Raw genomic sequence first — 12,087 nt, 5'->3', positions numbered from 1 at the left:
GGACATACTGTATAATTTGAGCTGTGCAGTAGCCACTAGTCACACGAAGCTACTGAGCACTTGTAATGTGACCAGAGACATGGAGGAAATGAATTATTAATTTTACTGAATTTTAACTAATCGAATTTTAGATTTAAATAGCCCCATGTGGCTACCAGCTACTGTATTGGACAGCACAACTTGAGTATGATGAATCTAGCTGATTGTCCTGTGTCCTCCATGAAAGGGCCCTTCTTACCTGAAGAATGGAAATTCTAGGACACTTAACCGTGCTCATGAGGAACCTATACTTAGACCAAGAGGCAGCCGTTCAAACAGAACAAGGGGATTCTGCGTGGTTTAAAGTCAGGAAAGGCATGCATCAGGGTTGTATCTTTTCATCATACTTATTCAATCTGTATGCTGAACACATAATCTGAGAAGCTGCACTATATGAAGAAGAACTTGGCATCAAGATTGGAGGAAGACTCACTAACAACCTGCCATATGCAGATGACACAACCTTATTTGCTGAAAGTGAAGAGGACTTGAAGCACTTACTGATGAAGGTCAAAGATCACAGCCTTCAGGATGGATTACACCTCAACATAAAGAAAACAAAAATCCTCACAGCTGGACCAATAAGCAACATCATGATAAATGCAGAAAAGATTGAAGTTGTCAAGGATTTCATTTTACTTGGATCCACAATCAACAGCCATGGAAGCAGCAGTCTAGAAATCAAAGGACATATTGCACTGGGCAAATCTGATGCAAAAGACCTCTTTAAAGTGTTAAAAAGCAAAGATGTCACTTTAAGGACTAAGTGTGCCTGACCCAAGCCATGATATTTTCAGTCTCCTCATATGTGTGAAAAAGCTGGAGAATGAATAAGGGAGACCAAAGAAGAATTGATGCCTTTTAATTTATGAGGTTGGCAAAGAATATGGAATATACTATGGACTGCCAGAAGAATGAATAAATCTGTCTTGAAAGAAGTACAGCCAGAATACTCCTTAGAAGCAAGGATGGTGATACTTCATCTCACATACTTTGGACATGTTATCAGGAGGGATCAGTCCCTGGAGAAGGACAGCATGCTTGGAAAAGTAGAGGGTCAGTGAAAAAGAGAGAGATAGAGTGACACAGTGGCCACAACAGTGGGCTCAAACATAGCAAGGATTGTGAGGATGGCACAGGACTGGGCAGTGTTTCATTCTGTTGTACATAGGCTTGCTATGAGTCAGAACTGGCTTGACGGCACCTAACAACAACAACAACAAAGGAACCATACCTTACAGCTCATGCCTGTGACATGCTCCTTCCAATTATTTAAATTTCCTATTGCAGATCAACATTGATGGTCTGGTTACAAATAATCCTGGCATGAATATAATTCCATAAACATCTCACGGGAAACTCCCATAAACTAGGTGATGTCAGTGGATAGAGAGGGAGAGGCCAAGATTAATGCAGCCGTTGTTCAGTTTTGGAGAGGAGCTAGATACCTGACTATACATAATCTTGTTCACATAATGCAGGCGCAAGCCAAGGGCTTTGGGAATTTGTGAAAGGAGAGATAACTGGAGGTGTTACCAGAAATAGTGCTTGACTGGACTTGAAGTTGGGCAGGACTCCAGCAGTCAGGGAGAAGGGAGGCTGGGCTGACCGCTTCCAGTCTTCCTCACTTCAGAGTCAATACTGCCCATTTCAGGGAGGTAAGTTCTACTAAAACACTGCTTTGACCCTGCCATTTGCTTGCTTAGAAACTTTGAATACTTTCTCTTGCCTCCATTGTAATGGCCAAATTCTCCCAAATTGACCCAAACAAACAGTTTTACTAGATGGCTTTTAAGGTTATTTCCAAATCCAAGCCCAGGATTATATAACTTTGCCATAATAGTTTTACTTTTCACAGCTACCCTGCACACCTCCTCTCTTTACCTCCTCACTTTACTCTGTTATTCACTTGAAAAGCGAATGTTGGTTGTCTTCCTCTGTTAAGCTTGTATCTTCTAAATCTTCTAGAAAAATATCAGGTCATATCAGACCAAAATAATCTTTCTTGTTTCTGGACTTTCAGAACAATTATTATGCATAGGATTTATTTGACAAATGATCATAAATCTCCTTGTGGCACTCTTTTCTTCTTTGAATCTTTTATTGTGTACGCACATGGACAAGGACTGAAGAGAATATGCAGAAAAAAATTTGAACTAAGGGTAACAACTTTTTTTTTCTCCTTTCAATGTTTTCTAATGTGCTCTTATTTTTACAAAAAAAATTTAAACCACTTGTTCTATAGTTTTAAAGTCCTTATGTCTGGGCTCAGGAATCATGCCTTATGTGGGTTAGTGTACCGGCAAAGCTTTCTTTAGGGACTTGCGTGTAGCAGGAACTTACACAATTAACAACAACAAACACACAGTGTTTATACCTACATAAGTAATAAGATATGGGATCATTTTGTCCCACATTTGAAACAGCACATTTTCTTTTTTGCTTTCTATTATGTCCTCATATATGTATTCCTGAGAGCTTAATCTCTTGTGTGTGTGTGTTTTGTGTATTTATCTGATCACTTGTACTAACTAAATTGTAGACTCTGATGACAATGACCATACCTTATTCATGTTCTGTCTTCTACAAAGTACCTTCAGAGAGGTGGTGCTCAAAAGTATTGAATTATTTCAGATTCAAACATTACACATAGATATGTTTTATAATATTCCAGAGATAACCACTTAAGTACTTACGACCCAGAATACGTTCAAGGCCTCAAATTAAGTTCTTACATGTTTTCCCATGAACACCTTCTTACATAAGTATTTTGAAAATTTTTTAGCTCAGTAACATCACATACAGAAGAATGATGATAAAAGATGTTTTTTAACTAGGCTGCTTTTTTTTATTGTTGCTTACGAAGTAACTTCAAATACCTAAATAAGTCATTAGCAAGAGTATCTTTGCTTTTATGGAGTCAGTTGCTGCAAAAAAGATTATTTTAAGGTGAAAAGTAAAGATAATTTAGTATTTGTTCTAATATTTATATTTCAGTTTGGCTTGTAAAGTAAATCTGTTTTTCCTCCTGCATATTCTTGTAAGTGGTAGATCCTAAATATGCCTTGGGAGTAGATGGAAACTCGCCAGTGGACATTCCTTCATCTAGCCAAGCTCACAAGCTCCTGAGAGTAACTTTACATCTCAAGGAATATTGGAGCTACTGGGGTCTCTATGAATCGAAATCAACTTGAGGGCAATGGGCTTTGCTTTTTTTTTTTTTTCCTTTTTTTTTTGGTACCTAAGGAGCCCTGGTGGTGCAGTGGTTAAGAGTTCAGCTGCTAACCAAAAGATGGGCAGTTGGACTCCACCAGCCATTTCTTGGAAACCCACAGGGCAGTTCTACTCTGTCCTGTAGGGTCGCTGTAAGTTGGAATTGAGTCGATGGCAATGGGTTTAGGTGCCTAGGAAACAGCTAGTGCGGTCTGCTCCCCCTCCTATCTGTCTCTCTCGCTCACACGCGCACACACACCTGAATGCGCGCGTGTGCAAAAGTGCGTGCACGCACACACACAGCCTTTACAGCCGAGAGACAGAGGTCCATTTAGGCCACACTTTTTGCCTCAGGTGGTACAAGGAGTCACCAACAATCCCTGTGCCTTTTGCTTTATCTTTAGCTTCTTTTCCTTTAGGTGATTTCAAGGACCTCCAATAGTTTGTTTACTCCAAAGTAAACACTTGTAGGCCTCTCATAGTTTTCAAGTTGTCACCGTTAGTCAGTGCTTTATTCTAAGGCATTTCCTCTTTTAAAAAAAACACAAAACCTAAAACACAAATGCTTGGAAGAGATAACCATAACTCATAAAGAAGGCAGGATCACGTTATAGTAGTATTTTCTCCATTTATTCCTGGAAGAAAGGAAAGCTTGGAGGGCCTGGAAAGGTGACATTTAGGGGAAGAAGAAAGTACGGCAAAGATTTGAAACACTAGGAAGAGTAGTGCTTAAGACACTAAGTCACTAGGGGATCGTGGGCAGCCAGAGGGCAGTGTGGGTGCGTTGGATCCCTGGTCACTAACAGATGTGAATTTCACTGCTTTCACCTGCAAAAACATGGGTAATGTAGATTTGGATTATAGAGACAGATGGATGAAGAGAGATGAATTTTACAGTGATTAAGGGAATTAAACACTGAAGGTAAAAACTAGAAAGATAACATAAAATGAGAAAGAAAAGTTGAAATTAGTAAATTAGAAAATGCACACAAAATGTCTTCAGTGACCAAGCACGCTCGGCCTTTCCTCGCCCACCTGCCCCCACGTTCAGTTGAATATAGTGCGTAGTTTCTCCTGAGTTTCAGAGGGAGGGAAGCAGCTTTAGCACCCGACGGGATTACAGAAGTCTGCTGTTTTAAGCAACCGTTCTGTGTGGCGTTGATTTCTAACGTGCTGCTGAACCATAACTTTCCATCATTTTAAACAGTTGACTGATGTCTTTAATCTACGTTTTCCCCATTTTAGACTATTCCATCAATCTCCAAAACAGATTCCATAAGCCATTAAAGAACCGGTTAAACAGTTGGGTATTGCTAGAGTAATAACCAAATAATAACCAAAATGAGTTGTGTTTTCTTATACATGATTTCTCTTACAAATACAGAAAAGGTTGAGAACGCTTTCTGTATTTTTAGGTGTTACTCATGGAACAACCAAAAAGCCTTCATTTTTTTTCCTTGTATATGTCAGAACTTCATTTTTCCTGACAGCTCAGTAAGGTGCATTTTACTCCCCTTGTACTTATCAAGAAACTTGCTCAGGGAGGTTAAGGAGCTTGCTAAATCAAACAGCTAGCAAGTGAAAAATCCATAATAATTCGGATGGGAACTTTAAACAACCAGAAAGGAAATAATGAGAATGTTGACACAATGGGAGGAATATAACCAGTGTCACTGAACAATTTCTGTAGGAATTGTTGAATGGGGACCTTTTTTCTATGTAAACTTTCACCAAAAATACAATAAAATATTATTTAAAAAAAAAAACTTTAAAAGTTTTAGTTAAGGCAAAACAATATGTTCCTTCCATTAGAATTTCAGTGTTCATTCAGCATAAGACAGTTCATGGAAGTTTTACAAAGGTACCACATGTTTGTCTTTAATGAACTTCAATTAATTTTGAAGATGAACCTCTGATTCTGTATGCCTTTCTCACAGGGAATATCACTTTAAAGTGCCTTCTAAATGTTACAATGCATGATTTTAGACCAGGGGCAGCTTTAACAATTTTCTGTTCCAGTTTTCTACCCCTCCTTCCTTTTTTTTTTTTAGTGACAAGAAAAACATGGTAAAAAGATATCCAAATTCACATGTCTACTTAGTAAAACTGAGATTCACATTTTCTGATTTCTGGTGCACTGTTTCTTCGGGATTGTTTTTGATAATCTTACCATTCTTTAATGTCCATGGTGATTACCACCAATGTGTTTTTAATAGCCTTTTCCACAGTTCTTACTGAAGCCATGATAAAATTTTTGAATATGTGTGTGTGCGTGTGTGTATATATAAACCTTACAGCAGGACAATAAAATCAGTTAATACACTCAGTTCTGAAGTCCTTATGAGGGGCTTTCATTTAAGAGTAATGTAGACCCCAAAAGTGTGGGCTCTGGGGTTAAATTGTTAGGGTCATATCCAGCTCTTTACCCCTCTGTGCTCATGTGTAAAATGGAGCCTATAAGGACATCGGCCTCATTGGGTTTTTCATTCAACAGAGATTTATTGAAGCCGACTATGTGTTGGGTACTTTCTAGACTCTGAGGACACAGCAGTGAACAAAACAGACAAAAACCCCTGTCCACAAGGAGCTTACAGTCCAATGGAGACAGACAATAAATGTGATAAATAAGTAAACCATATAGTCTGTGTGCAGCATGGATGATGCAGACAGTAACGCACTTGCCTGCTAACCCAAAGGTTGGACGTTCGAGTCCACCCAGAGGCACCTCAGAAGAAAGGACTGATGACCTTCTTCCGAAAAATGAACTGCTGAAAAAACCCTATGGGGCATAGTTCTACTCAGACATACATGGGATTGCCACGAGTCGGCGTCGACTCAACAGCACCTGGCTTTGATAGTATTTTTGAAGGTGGAAAAGACACAGAGAGAAATACAGGAGAGTAAAGGGACGGGAGTGCTGAAGACGGGGAGGAATACAGTTTTAAATAGGTAGGTCAGGGTAGGCCTCGCTGAAAACATAAATTTGAGTAAAAGCTTTTAGGAGGGGGTAAAGGGAGCCATGCAGATATGTGGGGGAATGGTGTGCCTTGTGGGTTCAGAAAAGAGCAAGGAGACCAGTGTGGCTGCACCTCCCCAGTGAGCGAGGTGGGAAGGAGGAGATGAGTCAAAGAGCAGCAAGGCAGGCATCGGTAGAGTGGGGCCTCATAGTCCGTTTTTAGGACTTTGGCTTTTACCACAAGGGGAAGGATAGCGTGTGGCATTGGAGGGTTTAGCAAACAGGCGACATGGTCTCCTTTTTACAAGAATCTCTCTGGCTTCTGTGTTGAGAATAGCCTTTAGGGGGACAAGCGTGGAAGCACAGAGGAAGTGATCACAACAGTCCAGGTGAGAGATGATGGTGGCTTGGACCAAGGTGGTAACAATGGAAGTGGTAAAAAGATGGTTGAACTTTAAATACATTTTAAGAAAATAGAGCCAACGGCTTTTGCTGATGATCGGATGTAGGTGTGAGAGAAAAGAGGCGTCAGGGTCTTTGGCCTGAGCATTTGGCAGTCTGGAATTGCCACTCAGGGAAAAGCGAAGGATTGTGCCAGGAGCAGATGTTAGGGGGGAGATCAGGCCTTCCGTTGTGACTTATTAGATGTGCGAGTGGAGGTGTTGAGTTATCAGGAACACAGATGAGTGTAGGGTCTGGGAGACACGTCCAGGCTGGAGATGTCCTAAGGAAGTAGTCAGAACTTAGTGGAATTTAAAGCAGTGAAATTGGATAATATCACAGAGTCTGGAATATGGAGCCAGACTACTGAGTACCACCACTTGTTAGCTGAGTGACTTTGGGAAAGCCACTTAGCTTGTGATTCAGTCTCCCCATCTGAAAAGTGAGAATAATAGTAGCTGGGATTGCTGTGAGAATTCAAACACTCCTATCTGTAAAACTCCTAGAACATGGTATATGCTTAATAAAGACTAACCATTAATTTTTATCACAACGACCCTGTATGCCCCTGGGACTTCACCAGTACTCACCTTGACTCAAATTGTTGTTAACACAGCTTTTCCTCCTGTGGGTTATCTTATATTTTGGTTCGTGATTGTTCATTGCCACTAGAAGTTCAACTGAGTTGATTTTACTTCCAGAGCTAAGCTGACCTGTATTTATTTTAGCACTGCCTCAGTTGTTGATTGATTTACTTTTAAAGCCTGTGTGTTTTAGAATCTGTTACTTGTTCAGAAAACAATCTTACGTGTTTCTTCAGTGCTGCTTTCCTTTGCTTTTCTTAGTGCTCAGCAGAGGAGCAGTCAGGTTCACAAGAAAAACACAATCGGAAATCAGGTAGGAATCCTACGAGAGAATCAGTGATGCATGCTCCAGGCAACTGGAACTAAATCGCTTGCCTGACTGTTTTTTAAATGCAAATTAATCATGTGCAAATTGGGCTTGAAATGCAGCTTTTTTTGTTTTGCTTTTAGAGGTTTTTTTTTGGAATGAATTGCTTTTTTTTTTTGTCGCTATCTTATGCAGTTAACCATATTGATTTATTTCAAGTAACTTTTCCGCTACTTGCTCTGCTTGTCAAATTTGGCTCCTTGTGTCCTGTTTTGCCTGCTTACATTACCCCTAAATTTGATTTAACCTTGAATCCACGAAACAGTTCAAGGTTAAAATACGGTGAGTAGTCGCATGAGCTTTGTGGTGCCGCTGACTAGTTCACACATTTGCACAGCTTGGTAACAGTGAAGGGACAGCTCATAAGGAAGGTGGTTGTTGGCCTTAATCTCTGCCACCAAATTCCTGCTGGCTAATGAAGACATAACTCCTATGAAGACCTGATCCTCTGAGCTTTTGTGTTCTGGGCTGACCGGCTGCCTCCGACTAACAGCGCTCTGCAGAGATTGCGTTAACTCCGGCAGTTTGCTGTTTCTTTTAGGTTTTCTGTGATAATAATGAGTATTTGCATTGTTATTTCTTTTCAAGTCAAAACAATGATGATTTTATAGTTGTTTCTTTTTTTAAATCAGAGGTACAATTATTAAACAAATCGAAACCTGTGCTCTAGCTTTTCCCCCCATTGTTTTGAAAGGAAAAGAGGTAATAACAGAGTTTTCTTTAAAAACTTTTTTTTCTGAACTAAAGCATATAATTCTTTGCTATTTCAGGGAACCAATCTTCCGCCTTCAAGGCAAATTGTACGAGCTAAGTTCTGTAAGCTTACCGTTGCTTTTTCATTTAGCTTCCCAAGGGCACAGTTTGTCTTTAACTGATTAACTCAACTAGCGCTTGCTACTAATTTTTTTTTTAACTTAGATTGTCTTGTCCATAACACCCTATCATTGAAATAAAATCCTTTTAAGAGGGTTCACCCCTTCACTGCTAATAACTAGCTGTGATCTAAAGGTATGAACTAGTAAACCTAAAATGCTGTAGTAATCAACCCTTAACACCGTGGGTGCTTTGATATTTCTCTAATTGTAATGGGCCTTAAAATAATTAAAATCATTAATGATCTTCATCTCTGTCCTTTTATGCTGTGTCGTTGTAAGGTTTAAGCCCTTCTCTTCTGTATGTTTGATTACGTTTCCGATAAAGTAGATGGGGCTTCTGAAAGGTGGGTCAATGTGGACCATCTGATCTACCTAATTCCAATTATTTGCATTTATTTTAAAAAAATTATATTGATTGACATTTTATATGGTTTTTGAGCTGAGTCTTTTAAAACCAGATACTATGTATTCATTTTATAGACGTATAAATGTACTATCAAGTGACTAACATAGGTAAATTTGGTTTTGTCTCTGTTTTTTTTTTAACAATTATATTCTCATTTCTTCCATGAATGAAGCAACCTTAATGTCTTCCTTCCAACTATGCACCAGTTCAGAATAAGATTGGAGCATGGCCAACTAGATGCCCTCTGGTGTTTTGGAAAAGGAGCCCTGGTTGTACAGTGGTTAAGGTGCCTGGCTGATAACTGAAAGCTCAGTGGTTTGAGCCCACCAGCTGCTCCTGGGAAGAAAGATGGGTAGTCTGCTTCTGTAAAGACTACAGCCTTGAGTACCCTATAGGGCAGCTCTCCTCTGTCCTATAGGGTCGCTATAGTTGGAATTGACTGGATGGCAATGGGTTTGTTGTTTTGGTTTTGGTATTTTTGAAGAAACAGACTTTGGGGCCAGACATTCCTGGGTTCAAATTCTGCTCTGCCACTTACTAGCCATCTGGCCTTGGACAAATTCATCCTCAGTCTGTCCAACTGTGTGATGGGGAGAATAGAAAATATCTCTGCAGAGTGATTGTGAAAATCAGAAATCATGTACATAATAAGATTTGCAGCCTGGTACTAGGTGTGTGTCCTGCAAAGAGTAGAAACCTTGCTCCCAGCAGATAGGTGCTGCTTCTTGAAGCTTCTGGGAGGAAAAAAAAAATGAAGCTACAAGGAAAATGAAACACATGGGAAAATTAGAAACTATGGCAAATTAATCTGCTGACAGCAATACACAGCTTAAGGCTGGATGTGGCATGAAGGATCCACCTACAACACTTTTCTCAGGGTCAGAAGCATCTCTAGCTCACAGAAGTATGTGCATAGAGGAAAAACAATAGTACAGCGTCACTGACAACAACAACAACAAAAACCCAAACCCTTTGCCCTCGAGTTGGTTCTGACTCCTAACAACCTTATAGGACAGGGTAGAACTGCCCCATAGGGTTTCCAAGGAGCACCTAGTGGATTCAAACTGCTGACCTTTTGGTTAGGAGCTACAGCTCTTAACCGCTACGCCACCAGGGCTTCCATAGTGTCATAAAAAAAAAAAGTCATAAAGGCACACTTTAAATAGGCCTTAAAAAGAAACTTGAAATAGCTTTCAGTAATACTATTTCCAAATGTTATCATCATGCTAATTGTTTTTCTGTGACTTTATTTTTGCTGAGTACTTCAAAACCAACACATTTTTGAATTTTTATAACTCAAGATAATAGAATTGTGTCAGTGTTATAGTAGAGATCTCTTATCTAAAACCCTTGGGGCCTGATGTGCCTTGAAAGCCAGTTTTTTGAATTTTAGAAAGATAATACACTGCATATATCATATATTACCTAACACCCCTCTGGGGTCAGAGGCGTCACCCTGTAATCAAATACCTTGTATTTCTTAGTGAAACAAATGAATAATCACACCAAGTAGATTAAATGAAAAAATAAATAGCCTTATGCCAGGTCAGTTTTTGCTGCCAAATTTGTTTAAAAAAACAAAAAAAGGCAAAAACTTTCAGTTTTGCGAGTAAGGGAATATGGACCTAAATATTTTATTTTCCAGAATCAAATCCAATAATTTATATGCTATACAATATTATATTTTAAGGAGTTCTTTATATTGTTTTCCTGGTTAACTAAAGTGAAACATAATCACTTGAGGCCATCTTCTTTATGAATCTGGTTGTCTGATGTTGATTTGGGTTTTTGCCTACCCAGAGGCTCAAAGCCAGGAGCCTTGGAGCCCAGCCTACCCAATGATGCCAGCTCGTATGGTTGATGGGGCTGAAACACCCCACTGTATCCTGGCATGTGGGTCACCCATTCTAACATCTTCATAGGGTTCCTGGTTGTAAGACCTGTGTAGCATCTGTTCTGAAGAAATTTTAGAAGGATTTAAGGAGCACGAAACTTCTTTAAAGTCTAAAACCAGCCGTTTTTGTCTGCCTAGAAATTTAATAGTTCCAAAAGTTGATGCCAGCGAACATACAAAAAAATGTGAACACACAGTTAAATAGCCTAAAGTTGGACTATCAAAAATTTAAATTTAAACTTTGTTCATCTGCTCACTTATCAAACATGTATTTGAAACCCACGTGTGCCAAAATTTGTGGTGAATGTCTAGGACAGAAAGATGAATAAATCACGGGCCCTGTCCTTGGGGAGCTCACAGTCCAGTGGGGATGATGGTAAGTAAGCAATTTGAAGTCTGCCCCCTCTTTCAAGGCTAGCTCCTTTGATCCTCCAGGTCTCCCTGAAACATCACTCTGCAAGAGGTCGGCCCTGAATATTGGTCTAAAGTCCCCACTTTATCCAGTGTCCTGCCTCTATCTAGTGCATTTTATTGTTTGAAATAATCTGGTTCATTTTTTTCATCTTCCTTCACTAGGACATAAACTCTATGAAAGCTAACTTTGTGATTCTGAAAATATTGTAAGATTTTAAGCAGGATCATAATAACATTTTAGAAAAATCATTCTGGCTGTAGTGTGGAGAAGAGGTTTTGAAGGGAGGACAAGACTGGAAAAAGAAGACTAGTTAGGAGGCAGTTGCAGATAAGAGATTATGGTGGTCTGGGCTAGGGAATTTATACTGGATTTGAGAAGAAGGAGATGAACTCAAGAGATGAATTCAAGTGGGAGAATCCATAGGATTTGTAATGGAAGGAGAGAGGGCTGGGGAATCATAAGGGGTGCTATCCAGATTTTTTACTTAGGCAACAGGTAAGGTGGTGGTATTCTTCATGGAGAAAGGAACATAGCAAGGAAGTCAGATTTGGATCCAGAGTCAGAATGGGTGGATTTGTTGACTATGATAGCCAAGTATAGCTGCCCAATGGGAGGTTGGATAAAAGTGTCTACAGTTCAGAAGAGACAGAGATCTATTTATTTCACAGACAGTGGGGAACCACTGAAGGATTTCTGTTAGGGAAGGGGATATCACCTGACTTATATGTTAGAAAGATCTATGTGTCAGCCCTATCTAAAGGTTTAGAAGAGTAAAACTAGAGATATGGAAATTGGTGAAGATGTTATTTAAGTAACTCAGGTAAGAAAATACAAATGTCGGTAGCAGGAGGTATGGAGGAGAAGAAGAGTTTCAAGATATATTTAGAGGCTAGAATT

The 12,087-nt window shown here is 39.5% G+C and overlaps 1 protein-coding gene across 8 annotated transcripts in view; it reads left to right on the top strand.

The window, feature by feature from the left end:
- The window catches only part of DNM3 (dynamin 3), a 735,481-nt gene that overhangs the window by 324,242 nt on the left and 399,152 nt on the right, over positions 1-12,087 (top strand). For 7 of the 8 annotated variants that reach the window (XR_007516879.1, XM_049881209.1, XM_049881210.1 and 4 more), the window contains exons 13-14: positions 7,495-7,546; positions 8,371-8,400. Coding sequence is in view for 7 of the 8 variants with exons in the window: in XM_049881209.1 (XP_049737166.1) it covers positions 7,495-7,546; positions 8,371-8,400 (82 nt within the window). In the remaining variant the exon portion in view is untranslated. The remainder of the gene's footprint in view (positions 1-7,494; positions 7,547-8,370; positions 8,401-12,087) is intronic. The other variant, XM_049881207.1, reaches the window with a different exon arrangement.

This window comes from Elephas maximus, chromosome 3, assembly GCF_024166365.1.
Source record: "Elephas maximus indicus isolate mEleMax1 chromosome 3, mEleMax1 primary haplotype, whole genome shotgun sequence".
NCBI lineage: Eukaryota > Metazoa > Chordata > Mammalia > Proboscidea > Elephantidae > Elephas > Elephas maximus.
The sequence above is the reverse complement of the archived record's forward strand: the minus strand, read 5'-3'. Positions and strand labels throughout refer to the sequence as shown.